At 39.0% G+C, this 25421-nt stretch overlaps 1 protein-coding gene across 1 annotated transcript in view; it reads right to left on the bottom strand.

The window, feature by feature from the left end:
* The window catches only part of LOC146003676 (mitochondrial coenzyme A transporter SLC25A16-like), a 38392-nt gene extending 14025 nt beyond the window's left edge, over positions 1 to 24367 (bottom strand). The window contains exons 1-5 of the mRNA XM_083142037.1: positions 23687 to 24367; positions 17202 to 17294; positions 13500 to 13633; positions 11673 to 11858; positions 2537 to 2693 (exon numbers count right to left, since the gene is read on the bottom strand). Coding sequence (XP_082998163.1) covers positions 2537 to 2693; positions 11673 to 11858; positions 13500 to 13633; positions 17202 to 17294; positions 23687 to 23747 — 631 coding nt within the window. The 5' untranslated portion in view covers positions 23748 to 24367. The remainder of the gene's footprint in view (positions 1 to 2536; positions 2694 to 11672; positions 11859 to 13499; positions 13634 to 17201; positions 17295 to 23686) is intronic.
* Between the last annotated feature and the right edge of the window lie 1054 nt (positions 24368 to 25421).

The following is a 25421-nucleotide window of genomic DNA, read 5'->3' as shown; positions in this document are numbered from 1 at the left end:
AAAAGTGGCTGACTGGCATGGTGGTCTTTCTTTTATATATGCTTGTGACTTTCAATTCAATAAAGAATTAAACTAAAGCCTTTATGAACTCTTGCTAGGCATCTCTAAGTAAAGAATGGCCAGATTAGCAAGAGCCTACCGTATAGATACGATACAATCAAATGTAACAATGTATCTGTTTTGTACTTGTTTTGTTATCAATTCTAACTGCTATTTTTTTGTAAATGCTATTACATTTCATCATGTTCACAGTTTTCCAAAAGCCAAACGTAAATTGTGTTGATTTGATTTGACTGATCGAATTATTAAATGATGGGCATGTCAGCACATAGGCTATTTGTGTGCAACACACAATATGGTACAAGCCCCTTAGCTGAAAGAAAACTGAGGGCAGGACACTAACAATAAAATAAAATGCCTTTTCAAAACGATTCCACTCGATTTCTAAAACTTAAGACTCTTACCAACTACTAAAACTACAGTGTCTCAAAGGATAAAGTCTCCATTTCTAAGTTTAAAATTGAGGCTGTAAAGGGACACTCAGCACACAAATAGAGACCAACAGTGATCACAAAAGTTTGTGCCAGCAAAATCAAAGGCGAACTCCTTGAGAGTTGTAAAGCGTTCAGGACAATCTGCTAGGTACCCGCTCTTACAGAATGCATAGACAATCATACTGGTATAAAATGATTATGAGAACTGATGGAAGGGGATGGCATGCAACCGAATATGAAAGTCATCTGCCACTTCCTTCTCACTGTTGGAAATTGTTTGCGTCCCTTTCTGCCGAAATGTCAGCTTTGGCAATTGTTGCTGTAAGTATAATGCATTGTTTGCTTTGTTTTGATGTCCACACTACTAGCACCGTAGCACTGTTGTGCTGTATATCTTGACTTTGCCATTCAACTGTCTCTCATAGCTGCACGTCCAGCTCACATTTGGATACCACTCATTGCCATTAGCAGCCAATATCGGGCATCTGCAGTACACGTCGTGTGGGGCTTTGAACACTGTCAACACCATTGTGTGATCGCGACCTCGAAGTCAAATAAGTCCCTTGTGAGTAAACAAGATAGTTGTACTATGATGAGGAGAAATGATGAAATGGCGAAAACTATGGGTAAAAAAAAAGGTTTTCTACATGGCATGTAAATTTGGCATAAAAATGCGTAAAATATATATAAAACAAAAAAAATACGTAAAAAACTAGAATCAAACATAAAAATTAAAAGCAATTTTTTTCCCCCATGGTTATTGTTATGTATCGCAGTGGTCGAAAACAAGAAAAAAGGGTTTAAAAAACTTTCCTTCCAAATTTGTTATGCTCTTATGTTGGAATTTTACAAACTGCCATATTCACATTCACATCATAATTAGCTTATGCAAGTGTATAATACACATAAAAAAGGAATTTGAAGATGTTATTATTACTTTGAAATTCAATCCAAATAAATTGTTATTCATTATTATAAATACAAGTACTAGAGTGTGCGTCAAATCTCCTGCATATGGCCTTGAAAGGCTGAACAGCACCAGCGAATCACAGTGCTAGTTCCGTGCTCTCTGTGACAAGGCATTTCGCTCAAATGCACTGTCTCTTTTCCGTGTAAGACATGGCACTGCTGCAGTGCGCTGCTATTGGCTATAGCCATATGCAGGAGATTTGACGCACACTCTAGTTCAATACGTATATATCAACAAGTTTCTCTATTCTTAAATATATCAAAGAACAGTTCTATTTTTAAAAATCTCTTTGTGAGGGTGAGGATGTGAGGTGTCTGTATACACAATCTTAATAAAATATTACTTTTGTGATGAAATATGTGAGAAAATTAAAGTTTAAAATGTAATATAATTAAAGTAGTTTTTATATTACTAATTGACAAAAGAAAATTAGTTTCTTACGTCTGGGTAAAAAACTGGTTTTCTTCCCAAAGTAATTTATAAGTAAATTATGCAACCCTGGTTACAAGGCAACTATGTTACCACTTTGCCATTGCCATCAGAGTACCCTGAGTGTGTGCCTGGGACCATGGCTTCATAGTGCAGTACACTATGAGGTTGGCCTTCTATTTTTAAAAATCTCTTTGTGAGGGTGAGGATGTGAGGTGTCTGTATACACAATCTTAATAAAATATTACTTTTGTGATGAAATATGTGAGAAAATTAAAGTTTAAAATGTAATATAATTAAAGTAGTTTTTATATTACTAATTGACAAAAGAAAATTAGTTTCTTACGTCTGGGTAAAAAACTGGTTTTCTTCCCAAAGTAATTTATAAGTAAATTATGCAACCCTGGTTACAAGGCAACTATGTTACCACTTTGCCATTGCCATCAGAGTACCCTGAGTGTGTACCTGGGACCATGGCTTCATAGTGCAGTACACTATGAGGTTGGCCTACTATTATTACTATGTCTTCATGGAAAAATCAGCGTGTGTATCATATATGTGTGTTTGTGTGTAAATGATACACAAAACATACAAACAATACCTAACATCAGTCGTAACCCACATCTGTCAGAAAGAATCTTACCTGTGTTTCTTGAGCAAGGCTGACATGTAAACTGTGGCAAATATTTCATGCAAAGGAATTTGAATCTTTCAAAGCAGTAGAAAGACAACCCTGCATACGGTACCATACCACACAGCGTTGGCATAAAGCCTCGATAGAGGGCTCGGTAGCCTCCTTCCTGAAAGCACAAGGAATTCAGTTTCAATTCATTTTGCAAATAATTGATTAGAAGCTTTGGTGCCTTACCACTATTTCTACAGATAACATGCAAAAACTGAGATCAAAGTGTATGTGACCAGACACAGGAAAATACCGTATTTACGCGTTCATAATGCTCACACTGATTATTGATTGTGGAAAAAAAAGTAAAGTGCTCCCCTGTGCTTTGCACCATGCCATGAAGGCATATAGGGGATGTGGAGTTAGGGTGTCCCACACTTTTTTTTATCACAGCCGAAGGTGGGGGTGATGTGATCAGCATCACGCCCCTGGCTGCCTTTATCCCCCAGAGTTTCCTCCTGGTACCCACTTTATATGATGCTGGGTGGGTGCCGGATCTGCTTGAACTGGTGGAAGAAATCCCGGTTCTTTCCCTAACAACAGAGCTACCACAACAAACAATTATATCTCATATATAATGAGCAATACAATTCAGGTTCAAGAAATGGCTTTAATAGTTGTAGGTCGTAAAGCTGTTGCTACGCCAATCAAGAGCAAATGAAATCATACCTATTCAGTGAGTCACCAACCAATGCCACCTCCTGTGTTTAGCATCTCAAAGCTTTCACTGCTGTAATTATCTAGTTTATTCTGCAGTAGAAGAAAGCATGAACAAAATTCCCATGTGATGGGAGGTGCATGCTTGAATTCTGCCAGAACGACACAATGTTGCTATTCTCAGTGTTGCAAAACGTTCCGTTACAAAGTGAAAAATCATGAAAAATGGCCATTTCAATTTCATGGTGTTCTTTAAAAAACTATTATTACTAAAGAAATCTAACCTGGTATTTTTTTTATTTGTGCATGTTCATATATACGTGTTATAAGCAGTGACATAGTGAAAACATACATGGAATGTTGGCTGTCCAAATTATTCTGTGCATAACACGCACCCAGTCTTGGGGGCCATTGTGGCCATGGTGGCTCAGTCGGTAACGCGTCTGACTACCATGCTAAAGGTCCCGGGTTCGATCCCCGGCAGGTTCAAATCCGGGAACTTTTTTAACGTTGGAAGCGGCCCCGGCACCCACCCAGCATTGAATGAAATGGGAACCTGGGGGAAACCCTGGGGGGGGGGGTAAAGGCAGTCAGGGGCATGATGCTGGTCACATCACCCCCACTCACGACCGGATCAAGAAAGTGTGGGGCGTTACCCCCCCAACCCCCTATATGCCTTCATGGCATGGTGCTAAGCACAGGGGAGCACTTTACCTTTTTTTTTAATACGGTAACAAAAAATGAGGGTAAATATATACATGGGGTGAAGTACCTTACGATTTAGCACACACAGATGAAATATGTAGAAATTTCAGACACAAATGCAGGTTCAATCAGGATTCACAACTGAGGTACCGAGCCAGCATGGCTAAGTCTGACTTTTCGTTGTTCACATAGGTAAATCAGTGACAGTGAAAAATCAGGTGAAGCCAGGGCTGGCTCGGTAACATGGTATGCTAGAGACCCAGGTTCAAGTCCTGGTCAAGCCTGCACTTTTTAATGAAGTTTCTACATGGGATATAGTGTATGCAAAGTTACATGGACTGCAAATATTTTTACAAAAACTACAAAAAGAAAAAAAATGGTAGTGCCTTATCAGGATGGCTGATGCTCAAGTCGTCATCATCCTTTGCTGTTTCCTGCCTCTGGCTGTGTCGGCATAGAAGTCAAGCCTCTCCATTTTTATCTGGTCTTCCACCACCACTCCTCCCTTTCCACAGTGTTCCAATACCAATATTGTCCCCTTCTCCTAACTCTCTCTGTTATGTGCTATTTCCACAGACATCTTGGTCTCCTCCTTGGCTATATTCCCACTTCTTGTGCATTGTAAGCTCATCCTGGTAGTCTTTCTGCATCCATACTCTTCATGTGTCCGAACCATCTCATCTGTGCCTCATCTATTCTGTCCTGAAGCTTCACCACCCGCACTGTCTGTAAGATCTCCTCATTCCTTTTTCTATCCCTTCTAGCCTTCCCCAATATACTCCTTACAGATGCTCAAGTAATCAGCTTATTTCAAAGTGTCAAGAGTCTCCATGATTAAATCTCAGCAAGATGAACCAGGATCTCAGTTAAACTTGTAATTCATCCTGAATGGCTTCTGTTATATGGAAAGCATTAAGTAAATATCTAACTGCATCACACATCACTTCTGCATATTTACATGTGAAAGCCATGGTGATTCAGTTAATATGGAATCTAACTCTCATGCAAGAAACCCAGGTTCAATTCCCAGGGTATGTGATATTGGGTGGGAATATTTCGAGCCGGACAAAGGTGCTGATCATATCTTCCAGAAATGGCTGAGAACAGGAATGTGTGGGGCCCTATCTCATAACACGTTGCAATGTGCAAGGGGTAGCTAGCTTATCTTTTACATTTACACACAGTAACTTAGGATTTCACTCTAGAAGAATAACTGCGTATCCATTTCTTATACAAATATAATTAATTCTGTGTAACTAGAACATATAGAACGTACGAACAGGTAAACTACCCATCACGATACAACTCACATTAAATAATTTCCCAAGCACGACCTGATGACAACTTGAAAGCACCTGAAATTTTTGTTCCAGTGAGATTTTAAAAAAAATGGAACAACCGTTTACCAACATTGCCAAAAAAAGAGCTGCAGGCAAATATCGAAAAACACAAACAGGTCACTTAAGAGAAGAAACAATTCTTAACAACTGACGAAAGAAAATACAGCGACCTCTGATCTTTGTAGAGACTGCCCACAGTACAGGAATATACATGCGGCTTCTCTTTCAATGCTTGGCTGTTGTATACAATAAGTGGTCTCACTACAATACCTAACAATAGGGTGCTCAATGTGACTATGACATATGACACTGTAAGAGTTAATGTCTTCAACATAGGTCTCGAATAGGGGATGAGCAAGCACCCCTTCATGCCCCCCCCCCCCCAGTGCCGCCTCTGCTCACTGCCATCATACACAGAAGGCTGTCGAAAGTTGGCAGTCCATCACTGAAATTGATAGGCAAATATATCATTTCCTCCCAAGTTACGCAGATATAATTATACTAACCTTGTTTATGCTATAAATCTAAAAACTACTCATTTAAAAATTTCTTAAAAATTATTTATGACTCCTAAAAGCACACACAAAGAATATTAAGGATAATAATAAGATCAACAAGACAACAAACAGAAAAAACATTGGAAATTAAAGGGAATTCTGTTTAATAATGATGGAACTAAGCAGAGTTGAAAATGTTCCAGGAAATGAATATACGTGGGTTAGAGATTTAATAGTGACAACTATTTATTTACAAATGATACAAAATCATACAAAAAAGAGCACCTACCAGCTCCATCGAGATACAATTGATTGATTCATTTGGTGTTTTAAGTCCACTTCATGCACAGTAAGGCTAATCGGGACTGGACCTACAGATTAAAGTGGGATCCGAACCACTATGTGCCTCCACCGGGTATCGAACCTGGGACCCCTTGATTACAAGGCGACGATGCAACCATTGGGCCATCGGGGAGGCCATCATCAAGCTAAGAAATCAACCACAGGTTGAGCTACATATGCAAGAGCATTGCTCTGCAAATTGATGAGATTTAGCAGAAAGTGTCGCCTCTTTCGCAATGCAGGTCACAGGTTATGTTCGAAATGAACATTAACACTGCAAATTGATGGTCTTTTCTTGAGGTGTGGTATGATAACACCATCTCAGTCGTACACAAGAATCACCATAACTTTCACATTAGTGGGGTTCTGACTACACAACTTTAGACCGCCAACTCCAACGATGCTCTATTCCTGTTGTTACTCCACATACACCTACTGTTGGAAGGAAGAGTCAATTTAGTGGGAGGTACTTTAGGTATTACACTAACATGTGCAAGGAGCACTGGTTCTGTTTCATGGCATGTATACAGTAGTGTTGCCACTATTAAATCTCCAACCTACCTAATACACATGTGGATCCTTTTCTTTTTTTCTTGATCTTGTTGACAATGTGTGTAGTCAAGTATGTTTCTTATAGCAAAAATAAAGTTTACACTAGGGCTTAGCCGATACCAATGCACTGGTTGGAATTTTATCACCCATACCAGATGACACTTTTCCAGAGTCTGGGTGTAACCCTTTTGCAGGTTCTAAATATCCTGGAAATTTATGTAAAATGTATATTTTTCATTACTGTTGCAACAGCATTATGGAGGGTGATGGAGTCTACGATTAAATTACTATCTTGTGTTAAATTATGAAAATTTCAATGTTAAATTCTGGTAGATTGCTATTATACAGGATGTTTCTAAAGGTCGTTTACAACGTTTGGGAGGTGATTCCTCACACGAAAACAAGCAAAAAGTGAGAGTTCCATTTTCACGACTGAGGCTTCGTTTCCGAGATAGGAGCCTCGCAAAAGGTGACAAAGTGAACGTCACACCTAACTGGGACGAATACTATCACAGATAGAGAGGCGGGTCCAAGGGAATCATCAAGGAATCGTATGTGCTCAGTCTGGAAGTCACTATGAAAAGTTCACTGCATGCATGCGCAATGGAGTCCTCAAAGGAATTGGGGATTTCCAGCAAGAACAATGCATGGAAAGGGTATGTAACGCAGAAAGAAGGACCGTGAGAATGAAAAATGCATGAAAGACAACACATCCCGACCTCAAACATCAAAACATGAGCACGAAACACAAAATTCGAAAAGTTGAGCACGGTTGCATACCCCAGATACACGCGAGGAATGAACGAATCATGTCATGTGGCATACGACAGACACATTACTCCACCAGGAGGAGGGAAAGAAAAACACAATATCAGATGATTGCGACAACGTGTATTTTTACACGCGACAACTACGTAATACCCCCCCCCCCCACCACACACACACAACAAATGCTACAATGTTTTACGCACAGACAGTGCATGTCACTGTACACCAACTGAAGATGTCACTTTCACCACACAAAGGGTGGGGAGCAATACCAAGAGTGTTCTCACTGGGATTTGCCTAGGGCCATAATCACAGACAGTTTTCAAAATGTCTGTCGTTCACTTCTACGCAGAGATGACAGCGACGAATCAAGGATTGTTGAGTATGAGCAAACAAGCCAGGTGTATCTGCTACCGTCGCGGCGGCGACGTTGATGCGAGCAACGAGGTCCTCAGCTGATGTGACAGGTGTGTCGTATACGATGGTTTTCATTTCTCTCCAGAAGAAAAAAATCGAGAGGGTTGAGATTTAGCGACTCGGTTGTCAAGGCACAGGCTCATCCCTACCAATGAACCTATTGCGAAACACGTCATGCTGGAAATGTCGTACATTACGATCGAAATGAGCTGTTGCCCCCTCGTGTTGGTACCACATTTCTTGCCGCAGTGTCAAAGGTACGGTCTCCAACAGTTCAGGCAGAACCTCACTAAGAAATGCATGATATGTGCGGCCATTCAGGCGAACAGGGAGAATGTATGGTCCAATTAAATGATCATGTACTATCCCGCACCACACATTCACTGAAAACCCGTGCTGGTGATGGGCCACAAAAAGTGCATGTGGGTTGTCAAAGTCCCAGACATGACTGTTTCTACTATTGAAGACATCCATCCTGGTGAAAATGGCTTCATCTGTCCACAATGCCTTTGCCCCGAAGTGAGGGTTTGTGTCCAGCTGATGCAACAACCATTGGCAAAACTCCACACGAGGGCGAAAGTCACGAGGTAACAGTTCTTGTACTTTCTGCAGTTTAAAAGGGTGCATTCCTTCCTCTAACAACACTCGCCAAACATTCACATGAGAGGTGTTTCGTGCCCGAGCAAGCACACACGTACTGGTGCCAGGATGTTCTGCGACCGCTGTTAACATATCTTCTGCAAACTGATGTGTGCGTACACTTCGGGGTCTTCCAACTTCTTGCCACGGTGGTAACACTGACCCTGTTTCATGCAGTTGACTGTCCACTACCTGAAAGAAGGCGTGAGACGGTAAACGTCTATGTGCAAAGCGTTCTCCATAAAGACGCCTTGCATCACAGCTATTACCACGTGCCTCCCCATACATGAGATGCATGTCTGCTAGCTGCTGGGTCGTATATGCAGCCATCTGTGTAATAGGGAGCTGGAACTGCAAAGTATCATATTTGTTAAAACTGGCACACTGCACAAATTGGCCATATCACCGTACAAACACCACAGACCAATTGTTGCAATACTTGACTTGCCCACTCTACCACGTCAAATTCTTTCAAAACAACATACTAGTGCTCTTCAATGTGTATAACAACCTAGAGCGAACTGCTGATCATATCCCAGCACCTGCAACACGACTGGGACGACTGCCGGTGAGAACCAACCCTTCGAGCTCCTCTCGTAGGTACAGCAGTCATGAAGGTCAAACGTAGACTACAAGAGCCAGACTTGCCTGGGCAGCACTTCCAAAACCGGTCTCTTTTACGTCACAGTGATCGCGTGCGAACACTCTTGGTATTGCTCCCCACCCCCTTTGTGTGGTGAAAGTGACATCTTCAGTTGGTGTACAGTGACATCACTTTCTGTGCGTCAGACATTGTAGCATTTGTTGTTTGTTGTGTGTGTGTGTGTGGGGGGGGGGGTATTACGTAGTTGTCGCATGTAACAATACACGTTGTCGCAATCATCTGATATTGTGTTTTTCTTTCCCTCCTCCTGGTGGAGTAATGTGTCTCTCATATGCCACATGACATGATTCGTTCATTCCTAGTGTGTAACTGGGGTATGCACCTGTGCTCAACTTTTCGGATTTTGTGTTCCATGCTCATGTTTTGATGTTTGAGGTCGGAATGTGTTGTCTTTCACGCATTTCTCATTCTCACGGTCCTTCTTTCTGCGTTACATACCCTTTCCATGCATTGTTCTTGCTGGAAATTCCCAATTTCTTTGAGGACTCCATTGCGCATGCATGCAGTGAACTTTTCATAGTGACTTCCGGACTGAGCACATACGATTCCTTGATGATTCCCTTGGAACCGCCTCTCTATCTGTGATAGTATTCGTCCCAGTTAGGTGTGACGTTCACTTTGTCACCTTTTGCGAGGCTCCTATCTCGGAAACGAAGCCTCAGTCGTAAAAATGGAACTCACACTTTTTGCTTGTTTTCGTGTGAGGAATCACCTCCCAAATGTTGTAAATGACCTTTAGAAACACCCTGTAGAGATCTGATGGAAAACATATACCGTGCGTTCATTTCGATCTTCAGCTGAGAGATCGGGAGAAGCATGGCGTGCGGCACTGATGGAGATGCTGACGTTTGATGCCTGTAATGCCCACTTATTTTCATGGACATATGCAGACATTTATATAAATATTGCAAAACGAGCACTAACCTGTGTTATAAGGCTGTATGTGCTGATGCTTTTGACACGCCCATCTCCTGTGAAACACGGCGTAGAGGTTTGTTTGGAGAACGTTCTAACGCTGCACCAATTTCATCGAGTTTTGCTTTAACGATCCAGTTTCTCGTAATTTAAGGAGAAGATGTCTAACCGTATCTCTATGTGGAGGTGAAACGCCTGGGAATTGCCTATATATGTCTCAACACGAGTCTGTTTTCACGTAAGTGTCATACATAAAAATTCTGGCATGCGGCTGGCATTCCAATTGTCTCACTGACACAACACACATACACACTGCAATAACACAAACAAGTAACAGCAAGTAACCAAGAATAACACTCTTGCGCACAGTACGAAATTAACACGCTCTTGGTTTACATCTGCTCGCCACTATATTCACAGCTCTTGAATTCAACTAGTTGTGAAGGAACAAAGAACTCGAGCTCGGAGATTTCGGATTGCAAGGAAGCTCACGAAAACCATTGACATTTAACGGTTTTGTCTGCAGCGTAATCTTGATACAGTGTTGCACATTCGAAACCTCCAAACGATCCCCATCGACACAAAACTCTTTCAAGGATATAAACTTAAGCAGGACGTTACTGGTCAAAACTATGATTAAAATGTTTTATTATCTGTGGCTCTTAACATCGCTTCTAAAGCGTATTTATTTGTGTATACAAGGGCAGAACTTCCTGCAGAAGAACTTTTGCGTGTTATAACACAGGTTAGTGCTCGTTTTGCAATATTTATATAAATGTCTGCGTATGTCCATAAAAATAAGCGGGCATTACAGGCCGCAAATGTCGGCATCTCCGTCAGCGTCGCCCGCCACGCTTCTCCCGATCTCTCGGCTGAAGATCGAAACAAACGCACGGTATTTTAAAATTTATAAATATTCTGAACTTTACAATTTTGAAGTATCATTAACAGTATTATCAATAACTCGTTATGAATGTGTGAATTACTCACAATAGCAATTACAACACGTACTTTAAAAATATTCAAAATATTCAAAAAGCACAAAAAATGGTACTTACGTTCGCAGGGATCACTACGGGTAGTGAAATGACGCGGGCAGATTTTATACTTTTTTAAATCGTTCAAGGTTGAAATACGTGTTTTAGATTTAAAGGAACTTTTAACTTCAGGGACTGCTAAATTGTAACGGAATATGGAGGCCACAACAGTTTTAGGCAGAGTTTTTGAATTTGTGTCTAACCTATATGAAATCCACATCCTTATTCCTGGTTTTTAAAATATCTTGACGTGGCTATGGAAAGTTTTTTGTAGTGGAAGTTTTGGACCTGAAGAAGAGAACAGTAGATTCTCGAAACATTGTTTTGTAAATAACATACTCATAAAACGTAAGTACCATTTTTTGTGCTTTTTGAATATTTTAAAAGTACGTGTTATAGTATTATCAATGGTATCAGTTTAAAGTGTATCAGTTCTAGTTTACACTCAATGTGAACCTAATTCACACTTTTTTACACCTACTGAAACACTAACAAAAATTTATATTACTAATGCAAGATTAGTATAATATTAAACATGCAACATGAAATACTTATGGACAGTACCTCACGAAAAATGCTGACTGCTGTATGGACGATTCCCGTGTACATATGCTCCCCAGTAACCTGGAAGGCTAATCTGGCTCGGATGGTGTCAAGAGGATACGTTAAGGTAACAGCAGTTACGCCAGCTCCTGAACCAGCCAGGAACTTCCCAATGTGAGAATTGCTTCCGAGTAACGACGAAAACATCTGAAGAGTAAAACAAATATTTGTCTTTATTATTAATAGAACAGTTTGCTTTCCCTTGGTAGATAAGGTATAGCATAGTGCAGGAGCAGAAGAAGTTGCCCCCCCCCCCCAATAGCCACCACTGGCAAGAAGAGATTTCTAGAAACATTTAGGTAAGAAATCACACAAATTCAACCAACATCTGATACTATATACTGTTGAATAATTATACATATATTCATCAAATTCAAGACACAATTGAATTCAAGATGCAACTAAATTCTAGGGTGTCCAGGAAGAAGCTCTTAAGTCACAAACTGTGATGTTCTGTTGCTTCATATAAGACACACTGAATCAATTAAAGAAAATATTATGAGTATAAATTTATATTGAGCATGTGTAAAGATTCTAAACACTGATGATCCAACACATATATCCAGCCTGTAATGTTTCCAATTAAATTAATTAACACAAATAACTGCCTGTTGAAATTTCATTCTTTAACTTTTTCTCCGAACACCCTAGAATTTTCAACATCCAAAATATTTTTTTTTAAAAAAAACAAAAGGATGCACCTTAGTTTATAACAATGGTATTAATATTTTCATAAAAGTTTGCACACCACTGTTAAATATTACAGAAACAATAAAATAATTGTAATTGTGAATAATAATAATACTAGGTCATTCAAATATGACCAGGACTATTTTTTTTTTTATCAAATCCCTTATTGTCAGCTACTTATTTGCACATGTCACCCTTCAAAGTACTCCCCTCCAAAGTTCATACATTTTTTCCAACGTTCTGGAAGCATCTTACTGCCCTTTTCGTTAAAGTTTTTCAGTTGGGTGTGTATCCACTCTCGAACACTTCTGATGATAGTGTCGTTATCCGCAAAATGCATGCCTTCCAAGTCTGATTTAAGCCTTCCAAACAGGTAGAAATCACTTGGGGCCAAATCAAGACTGTATGGCGGGTGTGGCAGACGGTCCCATTTCAATTTGCTGAAGGTTGCCATAGTTGTTTTGGCTGTATGAGGCCGTGCATTGTCTTGAAGGAAGGTTACCCGCTTTCCACCTCTCTTCCGCTTGGATCGGATCTTTTCCTTCACTTCTGTGTCATGAGTTCTGAGTAATAAGCTGCAGTGACTGTTCTGGCATCTGTAAGAAAGTCTACATGGATAACCCCCTGCCAGTCCAAAAAAAAAATTGCCATTACTTTTCCTACTGAATGGGTCCTCTGTGCTTTCTTGGGTCTGGGAGAACCGGTATGCCGCCACTCACGTGATGATCATGCGGTTCATTCTCCACATGCTCTCTTCCTTCTCTGAAGTACTTACACCACTCAAACACACAGGTTCGTGAGAGACACTCTTCCCCATACTGTTGTTTGAGTCTCTGCAAAATTTCAGATGGCTGGACGTTTTCTCCAACGAGAAATCTGATCACAATGCGTTGTTCCACGCTCCGCGGCACCTTCTGTTCACTCATCACTCTAGCAACACTCAGACATGACTGAGCAGGTTCTAACCTGCGCAGAAGGGAGAGCGGGGGTTGTGGCTCTATTTTTCCAAGGATGCACAACTGCTGTGTATGGCAGGTTGTTTGGAAAAAAATCAGTCCCGGTCATATTTGAATGACCTAGTACTAATACAGTACTAACCTTTTTATACATTTCAAATGAAGTAAACTGTGTTGCAGCATACGGAAATATCCTAACCATCTGTGCCCCATTCCCTTTGTAAAGGGCGATAAACCTTTCCTTCCTTACAATGTTTGCCAGACCCGAGAAGACACCTAATGCACAGAATAATACAAAAAAATGTACAAACAGCGCAAATCATTAAACAAACATTTCTAGTGCTACGTGTATTACTTTTACTGTGTGTATAGCTTTACAGTTGAGCTGTTGTCAAAAAATGCCACTTACATGGTCTATTACATTAAAACTGTACCTTCATGAACATTAAAAATGACATCAAAGAAGCGATTGTCCTTTACTTTTATGATCATTGTTGGTCATCGAAAGTTCTAGTGGGGCCAGGGGCACGAGATATCTGGGAAAAGTTTGTGTAATTCAAATGATCAAATTGTAGTGATATTTTGTTACAAATATTGGTTTCCGAGATTTACAGGCTGTAAGTTACAACAAATCGTTGTTATGCCCAACAAAATAACTAGAGAACGTTTTCACCAGAGACACTAGAATCATGTGACTGCCGTAACTAGAAGTGTAAGGAACGGATTTTTTTTTGCCAGAACAGGATTGAGATGGGAAACGTTTGAAATTCTATTCCTGCACTTCTGCAATAAAAACTGTTAATTTAAAGAAATTTCGGACACTTACGGTGCAAAAATTACAAACAATTAACAACTTCAGGAGGACACCAGAACACAGTTGAAACATAACTTTCCTCTCTCTTTAAACGTTATACATTTAATAGGTACTAAATTTGAAGCTCAACAGAACTTACACATTACAATTATAGACCCTGAAGCCTACTTCTGTTCTGAAAGTCTACAAATCTGTTCACAGCAAGAAAATAGGCATTTAGGGCAACATATGGGATCTACAGATCTCTCAATCAGGCTTTAGCATCTCACGAAGGCCAATATGCAGCAGATAAGGATGCTTACAGATAAGGACACTGACAAGCAAAGAGTACGGCTTGGAAAATTGAGTTTGTAACAGGACTTCGTGTAGTGTAGGGTACTCTGTGGGTATTTATATGCCAATGTACTAGTGTGCACTTAGCCAGCCATTTCCGAGAAAAAGCATTTCAAAGTTTTAAAGCTTTCCAAGCATGCCTCATGAGGCAAAGATATTGTCCAACTGCCAAGTAGCTTGGTAGTGTGTCAGCTTTCATGCGCTGAAGGTTCTGGGTTCAACTCCCTCTCAATTGCCTCCACTTCTTTCTTTTTTTTATTAAATTGGACAACTTGTTATTGCAAAATTCCATATTTTATTTGCTGTGCGAATTGTTGAGAATATTTCGTTTTCCAAGCCTTTATGAAAATTGGCATACTGGATGTGTACACAATAAAATAATAACAATAATAAAAATTCACAATCAATGCTACATTTAAAAGCATTGATTGTGAATAAAATTCTTGGTTTTTGTTTCTTGATCATTCTCTTAAAAAAGAATAATTAATACCTTCTTCCAATATACATACTATTTCGTCGAATATAACATGTTGATAATTTAATATCCAAATGTTCAAAAAATAATGAAAAATTGAGAAAAGTATCGTGAAAAACTGATTTTCATGAAGAAAAATTGAAAAAGTATATTAAAGACGATCATTCACCCCCCCCCCTCCAAAAAAAAACAGCATGGTAACAGGAGTAGCAGTATGTAGCTGTGGGCTCAAGGAAGGGTGTTGCAAGGGTACTACTTCCCTTTCCTTGCAAATAATACAGAGCATTCCCTGACATTCGCTACGAGACTTGGCGGCAAGCGGCTCGGCATCAGCGCTTGTCTGTCCCGGGGAACGGGTCCGCGACAGTCGCACGCTACAGTCTGTTTTTTTTTGCTCTCCCTGCCTTCGCTCTCTTTCCCTTTCTGTTGACGTTGCAGACTGACGCCAGTATAATCCTTCCTTGGAAGTTGTATTGTGTCCATGTGTTGAAGATTGTTGCTCAATATGGCACCACAAAAGTTTACATTACAACAAAGGATTTACCTTGTCGAGTGTTACTTCAGAAAAAGGGATTGTGGAGAAGTGCGATGACGTTTTGCAACAAAATTTCCTGGTGTTCCCGCTCCACATAGGACCACTATATTAAACCTCGTAAAAAAAAGTTTAGAGTAACAGGGTCAGTTCTGAATAAAAGTGGAAAGAAAAATGGGGAAATCTAAAAAATAAAGTATACAAAGACAATCCGCACACCACCCGTGAGTTAAAGAGAGAGTTTTGTACGAGAAATCGGGAGAATTACAATAGACGAACTTGCACGTGTAAATGCCAATTTCCTTGAGAGATGCCAGGATGTGTTGCAGCAGAGGGGCATCATTTTCAACACCTTCTGTAGTCAAGGTTAGTACAATATGAAAACTGTAATTTTAATAGCCGACTCTACCGACTGTCGCGGACCCCGTTCACCGGGAAAGGCAAGCACTGATGCCGGGCCGCTTGCCCACAAGTCTCGTAGTGAATGTCAGGGAATGCTCTGTACTAAAAAAATCAGATGCAAAAAAAAAAAAAAAAAAGGAAAATATATACCATTGATCATTAAAAGTAAGAAGATGTGAACCTTTTACTGCCACATACCCTGTTATGAAACACCACAACTGGGATACGCATACTACACAGGGTGGATAAAAATGAGGTGTTTTTGGCACCATACATAGATATATCTTTTTCTTATAGAGAGGCTTCTTTCTGGTAAACAGACTTGTAAAATATTTGAACAGTTTCATTACAGCAAACAAAAAATTACATGTAAATATACATTTTTCTGAAATAATTCTTGAAGCTTTCCTGGTGCCGAATATTGAAGAGGTTTTCTGTTTCCGATACTGTATACGTGAACCTACTATGGAAATGTTTGTTGACTGTGTTAATGAAACTATAATAATTTCAGTAACTTTTCTTTCAGTGAAAATAAAATATTCTGGATGCATTATATAATTGTAACTTGAAATATTTCCATAGTCTTTGTAGCTGAATTTAAATGATAGTTTGCAGAATATCAGCTACCATGTTTATTTACAGCTTAATGATAATGACACTATTTAAAGTTTAACATGATTTTGCATACTATTTGTGCCTATCAAAATTATTGAATATTAAATCAAGAGAAATTTAAGTATGTTTACAGTTTGCATACATTTTCTTTCGTATGAGATTCACCCCAGCACTACATGTATTTTGTTTTCTTTCTTAGAGTCGAATAAACACCATTCAATGATTACGAAATTAATGTACTTATACTAAAAGTGATTCTGGTATCTACAAATTCCTTGTGTACATTATTCCATAATTTATTTCTTTACAGTGATTTAAATTGGTGTTTTTTTTCTTTTAATCACCCAATTTAAACCAACCTTATTTAAATCAAACCACCTTGATACTGCATGCAGAATATTTAAGAAATGAAACTGTATCGTTCGCACATTACACCCGTAGATTAACTGGGTAGAATATTGACATGGAGTGCTAGGGTTGCAAGCAACACTTCAAGTGGGAGGATGTTTGGATAAGCCTTGGAGTTAACTGGAAGGATGCTTTGCAAAAATTTGGCTACCTTGGGAAATACCATCCTCCCCATCGACCACTGGTTCCAAATTGAAACTTGACATTTCCACAATTTTCGAACTTATCAATTATTACTTCACAATATGTTATTCAGAAAACTTACCTAAATGTTTGTAATGTTTATTATGAGCCTGCAACAAAATCTTAATCCGGTCCAAAGGCGCAACAGCTGTCTTTGAACACATGCCAGCCACCCCTGCAAGAAAAAAGTATGCAAAAGTGTCATTAATTGCAGAAATATTGATTGCATTGAAACTTTTGAAGTGCCATTTTAATTGCAAGCAAAGGAATTAGATATACTGTGTCCCTGAAACCATGAAAAAAATGTGTACATACCTATACATTTCTTTACAACAAAACATGGGTTTAGTACATTTTAACAATGATGTTGATGCTGTCAGTGAACCCTCGTCCTCTACAAAAAGTGCAAAATTTTCCAAATTTTCTGTTTTATGAACATTTTCTGTTACTTTTATGCTTTTACTTTACTTCATTCATGAATATAAATATTAGCTGTTGCATTTATGCATAATGGTTCCTAATGTTTAACACTAGAAGCGCCAACCCGGTCATTTTGACCGTTTTTCAAATTTTAATTTTTGTTTTATACAGAAAAAATTTTCTTCGTGCGTTGAAATTTTGTGACTTTTCCTAAAATTTGCAGTACATTGTCACTGCTATGCGTTTTTTACAAAAAAGATAATACTAATGGAAATATTTGTGTTTCTATCTAGAAGAGCCGTTGCCGGTCATTTTGACCGCTAATGTACTTCAATGGAAAACCACTTCTCGGTTGGAACGTTGCACTTACAGTTTCCACCCGTATTCTTCCTTCCTCTTTTAGACTTGCCCATATATGTTGGTGTATTGTCAAAGCTGATAAGGAGGAGAAAGTGAAGACTCAGTTTCGTTTGAACACTGCAGTTTGTAAGCGTGTTTTCTAGACAATGTGTCCTCAGTCCAGAGGAATATTTGAAAGTATTACAGGAGATTAGTGAAAATGAATCCGATGTCGAGGACCCAGATCTTACTGTAGACGATTCCATGCTTCGACACATACAAAAGTGTACGGAAGAAGAAGCAGCTCGAAAGCAGCAACCCAACTGGCGTTTGTCATTACAAGAATTTGACGATTTCCTGGCTATTTTATATGCTAGAGGAGTGTATGGGTGCAGTTCTATAGACTACGATTTTTTTATGGAAAACTACTTTGGGGGCCACCTTTCTTTCAACAAACAATGTCAAGAAACAAATTCAGGGAAATAATGAAATATCTTAGATTCGATTCAAAATCATCCAGATCTGAACGATTACAAACTGATAAATTTGCACTGTGCTCTGAAATTTGGGACAAATTTATAGCTAATTGTAGGAGTTGCTACACCCCAGGGGAAAATCTGACAGTTGACGAACAATTGTTTCCTTCGAAAGCGAGGTGTAGATTTACACAGTACATGCCAAACAAACCAGACAAATTTGGTATAAAATTTTGGATGCTAGTGGACGTACATTCCAAATACATGTGCAATGCCTTTCCATACCTTGGGAAAGATGAATCAAGGAATGATAATGTTACTGTACCTGAAAATGTTGTATTGAGAATTACTTCACCTTATCTAAATGCGGGTAGAAATGTAACTACTGACAATTATTTCACATCGCTAAAACTCGCTGAGAAGCTAAAGGGGAAGGAGACGAGCCTAATTCGCACTATGAAGAAAAATAGAAAGGAGATTCGTAATGAAATTGTGAACATTAGAACACAAGTGTATGAAACATGTTTGCTAAAAAAAAGAGGGACATTACATTGTGTGCATACCAAGATAAACCAAACAAAAATTTTCTACTCCTAAGCTCCGTGCATTCAGATGTAGAAGTAGATTTGCAAAGCCAGAAGAAACTACTAGAAACAATCAAGTATTACAACAAAACTAAATGCAGTGTTGATGTTGTTGATCAAATGGCACACAAATATTCAGTCCGTGCTTCATCACGTAGATGGCCGGTACATGTGTTTTACAATATCTTAGATCTGGCAGCAATAAATGCATGGCTAGTTTACAAGGCAGTCATGGGGAGGAACGTTACGAGACAACTTTTTGATAGAATTAGCTGAGGAACTGAGAGAAGGACATTTGAATGCAAAGCCCAATAAAATATTGTCAACATCAATATCACATGCACGGAATGTAAGTGGCTCTGTTTCCAGAAAGAGGCGCCAATGACAGGTGGCATTGTGCAATGAAAACAAGACAAGTGACATTTGTTCAATGTGCAACAAATATGTTTGTGGAAAATGTGTTTCTGGTGTAGAAAAGGTACTGAAATGCAAAAAATGTAATATGTGAAATTTCATGACGGAAACTTATTTTCTTGAAGAAAATGAATATTTATTGTTGTAATTAGTGCATGGAAAATAAAAATCGCTGGGTTTCATGATATTTTTGTATTTTTTTACAAAATATTTTGTTTTATTAGTAATAAGATGATTATTGGCAAAATCCATTTTGAGAAATGGTCATATTTTAAATACCGGTCATTTTGACCGTAGGTGGCGCTTCTAGTGTTAATGATTTTTCGCAAGTGTTATAGCAGTATAGGAAGTGCTCTAGAATACTGGAACTGATTGAGGAAGTAAGTTCAAAGCTTAGAGAAAGTAGTAATTCATTGATTGATTTGGTGTTTTAAATCCACTTTATGCACAGTAAGGCTAATCGGGACTGGACCTACAGTTTAAAGTGGGATCCGAACCACTATGAGCTTTCACCCGGTATCAAACCCGGGACACCTTGATTACAATGCAACGACGCTACCACTGCGCCATCGCGGAGGCCCAGTTGGAGAAACTAATTAGCACACTTAAAAGTTATATAACTTATCAAAGAAATTATGATTTAAGAAGAGCATACAGGAGCATCTACACTTCACAGCTGTTCTTGGTTTACAGTTGTATGACACACAGATTCAGCAGACTTTTACGAGAGACTTGACGGGGGTTTTATGCAGGAGACCAGGTCTATGTGTTCATTTTGGGGTGTTATTTTAATGCTAAGAGCCCTAAACCTAATCTGCCTAACCTAACAATGAAAGCATTAGAGAGTTGATACACCTCTGAAATCCCCACACATGCAGTGGATGGCAGCAGTAATCGAAGACAACACTAAACGAATGGGCATATTTATTCTCCAGAAAGCATGCAGTAAGTAATCACTTAGTCTCTGAAGTATATGCTAACAGACATAAATAGAAATCGAACCATGTTAAAAATGCCTGTGTAGCATGATTAGATTGGAATTCAACAATCGGAACATGGGCCTATGGAACTATAACTTCTTCTGCAAGATACACCAAGTTATTATTATGCCTCTGTAGACTGGGCATGTAATATGTGTAGCAAATCCACGCAAGGAAGAACAGGAATGTGTATGATGACAATATTAGCACCTAGCAACTGGAAATTGAGGTATTGTACATAACACAACCCTCATTTCTTAAGATAATTCCTGACAGTGAAAATTGATATAATTTGATCAAGTACCTTATTTAAAGTCGAAGCATGAATATGTGCTCCCATACTCGTTTACACAAAACTCTAGATTTAAACAGCATGGAACTGAAATCGGAAGTTCTATCTTAATTAAATTGAAGAAAAAACATATGTCTGACCTGTGTTTATACATGCCTCCAGCTTTGTAGCAGGCAACTTTTTGATATTAGTGTTTGCACAACTTACATGAATATCTACATTGTAAGAGGTCATTTAAACTAGCAGACATTAAATTTACAATTAATATTTCGAAAATTAGGCCCAAGTTCCTTTTGTTTTATTGCGATTTCATCATGCTACGAATGCAATTTTTACATGGTTCAATTTCGATGTACGTTTGTTAACACATACTGCGGAGTTTTAGCGATTACCTAAGGTTTTGTTCAATATGTGCTTTCGTGGTTATGTTATGCAGCTTTGGTTTGGTTCCCTTAGCATTAAAATAAAGTCCCTAAATTCATTCTACTAAGGTCCCCATTTACTTCTACATTCATCCCCACGCTTCTAAGATATTTACTGTCCCTTGTCGGCGGCGAATATCTTGTCCATGAGAAGTGCGTAAGGTAATTTTCATGTTGTTGTTTTTCAACATAAATAACTTTTTTCGAGTCCAAACAGTACTCATTACTTTAGGAAAGGTTCAAATTTCGAGTAACAATGATTTCCAAAATTCTACGATAATTAGTCTTTGTGCTAGCAGAAATCATGGTAATTATGTAATATCACCCGAACGCCTCTCACTAGTTTATTTCCTTAATTTTAGCATTGATACTTACCTATTCTGTATTGCAGAAGATTCTTTAAGGTGAAGTTATGCCTTTTTCCATAAAATAGTATCAACTTTTCATATTACGAGTCATTATTTGTCTTCCTCGTTTCGCTTGTGTAACCGACGATATGGCGTGCACTCGTCGAGGATCATCGCGTGTCATGCTGACTAGCGTTGTCGATGATCAGTGGTTATGCAGTGTTGCAACCTTCTTCATCGAAAAATACCTACTGTCGTGTTACTGATTTTGTATTTTTTCCAGGTTCGAAAACCCCACGAACCATGCACGGCAACAGTTTCATAGATCGGAGACACATTAAAATCGGATATTTTGTGTATCGCATGATTCATACTTACCAACTGTGTATTGCGGAACATAGTTCAAGGTGCCATTATGCTTTTTACACGAAAACAAACAGTTTTTCTACTAAAATAATGCATTTTTCTAAGAGCTGCCGAACGCACGTAACGGTGTGATATCACTTACTTTGTGAATGATATCGCTTCTTTTGTTTTTGAATATCATTGTTTCCAATCTTCTTCACCGAAAAATACCTACTATCGTGTTCGTCACATGTGCAAATTGTACATTATGCACGGGTAGCTGACGGATAGCCCCACAAACCATTTCCGATAAGGTTAGGTTAGGTTTGGTTAGGCAAGCATAGTTTAAAAAAGAAGTATTGGAAACACTGACATGATTTCCCGGTCAAATAGATACCACGATGAAAGAAAATACATCGACTAACGTTGGAAATATTAGAGAAATTCACTTCCGTAAGTAGTTTCTTCAGTAAAAATGAAGAAATGTGTCTCCGATGTATGAAACTGTTACCCAAGGCAACATTAGCTTAGGTTAGGCAAACATAGTTAAAATTGTCATGTTCTTGGAAAACAACGGTGTGGTTGGAAACACTGACTGGGAGTTACATCATCGAACGGACGCAACATTTGATTCACGTAGTGAAAGGACATAGAGGCAACAGCTTTCGTGCATTGGAGAGACATTAATCTTCAAAAATACATGATTTACCGGCAAAATAAATTAAGGGTAACAGTTAGATATAGTGAAAACACATTTCTTCAAATTTACAGGAGAAATGACGGGAAAGTACTTATGGAATTGAGTTCCTGTGGACTTTTGAAAGCTGGGAACTTATCCGGCCGGTAAATAATGTCATTTTCGACATTAATGTATCAACGTTGTACGATAGCTCGTGCCACCATTACCCTCGACCAAGTGAATCAAATGTTCTGTGCGTTCGAATATGTAACACCCTGTCAGTGTAGCAACCACGCGGTAGTTTTACAAGATGACGTGTGAGCGGGGTTTTTTTCCAATTAAATTTTCTGTTTGCCTAACCTAACCAAACGTTCCGTGAATGGTTTGTGGATCAATTTTAGCTTAAAAACCTTTTGTGAATAGTTTGTGCGACATTTTTCGGTTCATAAGTTTGGAAACACTGCATATAGACAACGCGAGTCAAAATTTGCCCGCCATATTGTGTGTAACAAAAGCAAATTAGCAACAACCAATAAATACTTGTAATGTGAAAAATTACGATTTTTTTCAGTGAAAAAAACAATCCCAAATTGAAAAATGTTCCACTATGCATATAAGGTAAGTACAAATGTAAATAATTCGGAAATAAACGAGTTAAATGTGTTTTCACTAAATCTTCCTGGTACCAAATTAAGCGATGGGAAAAAACACTTCCACGACCTTTCAAAAGTGTACGGAAATTCAGTTCGTTAAGTACTTTCTCCTCTAAAAATGAAGAAATTCGTTCGGGCGATACTACATATTTACCGAAATCATAAAACAATCGGAACAATACCGAAAATTATGTAGGATAAATTATTTTCCAATCTTTTTATATACAATATTTTTTTTTAGCATCTAGGGGCAGAATAAGACAAGCAGTTACGTATCCATTTAAAACCCCACTGAACGTTATTGTATGTCTGTCAAAAGGAATTTCATATTGAAAATGTGTAAACGAGCATGTCTTAATATTTTTATTCACAATAAATATAAGTTTCATTTTTATTTTATCACAGTCGAAATAATTAATGGTAGAAGTGCAACTGTCAAACAAAAAGCATGGCACTAAATGGACTCATTCATCCGTAGTTATCTGAACCTCACTTTCACACAATGAACAAGTGTATTGTAGTACAATGAGCAAGCATAGTTTCAGTGTTTTCACTTTGGTTGACCCCTCGAATACCTCTGTTTACTCACTAAGAAGTTTATGAAACAACATCTTACCCCCGGCAAGTAGAGATTTTAGGATAAATCCAATGGTGTTTTCTTCTGCTTTTAGACTCATTGTCACGTTTTAGAATTTATCTCCAAACACTAAAAATTCCAAAAAGCAACGCCTCCTCTTCGTCTATGCCCATGACACTACACAACCATGTCCCTGACCTTCATTTTGCGGTCGACGTGTATACCTGAGTTGCTTTACTTTGCCTCAAGGCATCCGATCTTATCCTTCCGTTCTCACTCCGCAGGTTACCAAAGACGTCAACGCCCTCTGACACGGTGACCTACAAACATTCCTGAAAGGAATCTTAAAGCTTCTTCCACCTGCTGCTTGGTTCCGTTTATGAGACGCCTGGCTGCTGCTATTTCCGTTGTGCACATGACTTCTGCGTGGAAATAAACATTATCAGCAATCAGTTCTTCAGTTATGAAGAACCTTAGATCCTGATTCACGGACTGGAATCACATGAACAATTCACAATACAGAGAAAAACACTTCAGCCGCTATGGGAGAAGGTCGACCAAAATTGCAGTAATCACAGCAAAAGAACTCGTGTACTGCTGTTGATTTCGCTTCTTGTCTTGCTAAACCGCTAATCCCGATGTCTCTCCTTCCAGGTCAATTGTAATTGTGTCTGACAAGAAGATTAAAGAACCTGGCTAGCATTGTGCGTATGCAATTTACACCTGACAGCGAGAACAGCTGATAGCAAGTTCAGTTTCCGAAGCTAAATCGCCAATCACGACTTCATTTGGCCAGAACATGTGTTGGTAGTGGCGGCGATTAGGTGGGGGCGAGGGGGCAGTTGCCCTCTGCTTTTCGCCACTTTTGCCCTTGAACTGTGCTAAACCTTATCTTCAAAGGGAAATATACTGTCTTTGCCCTCTTCCGGTTTTGGAACCCAATCGCCGCCACTGTGTGTTGGAAATTAGCCTGATTCAACCAGTACCATGTTAATCGGTGAAATACAGGATAGTACAGTGGGATCCATGAGTATTACCGTGCAAATTGTCCATCACCATGTTCGTGCACTTTATTTGACTCAATAAGAGCTTCAAGAATTAAAAGAAAACTCAAAACAAGCTGTTGACAATTTCTGCACCAGCATACATAAAAAATCCATCGCTTAAGAACACACAGGATGTAAGAGAATAATTAATGAAGTTAGTCATGGACAATTTGCACGGTAATATTCATGGATCCCACTGTACAATGATTTTGGGAGTACATTTCATACCAATCATAATAATTTAGTCAATAAATTGTTTTCTTATGTTTAATCGGAGCCGCCCGCTATGCTCTAGTCGGTAGGGCGTCTGATTGCCACGCGGGAGACACGGGTTCGATTCCCGGAGTGGGTGATCACAAAGCGGATCTGAGGCTCACCCAGCCTCAATTAAATGGGTACCTGACTGTAAAGGCGGCCGGAGCGTGATGCTGACCACATCACCTCCAAATTGGCCGAGATCCGTAAAATGTTTGGGGCCCTACCCCCTACAATTCCCTATGTATGCCTCATGGGGAACTTTCCCTTATTTTCTTATGTTTAATCAGGGAGCAGAGTTGGATTAACTCTTTACTGGAGCCAATGATTTACGAATACGCCCACAGCCTCATAAAACACCCCCAAAAATTTCCTTAACACCCCTTTTTACAATTTTTCACAAATGTCCAATTTATGGTGTTTTGGGCTCTAAATTTACACTTACACCCAGTAAGTGCTCAGGTTTTTTTTTT

This window comes from Lepisma saccharinum, chromosome 20, assembly GCF_977018435.1.
Source record: "Lepisma saccharinum chromosome 20, izLepSacc3.1, whole genome shotgun sequence".
Taxonomy (NCBI): domain Eukaryota; kingdom Metazoa; phylum Arthropoda; class Insecta; order Zygentoma; family Lepismatidae; genus Lepisma; species Lepisma saccharinum.
The sequence above is the reverse complement of the archived record's forward strand: the minus strand, read 5'-3'. Positions and strand labels throughout refer to the sequence as shown.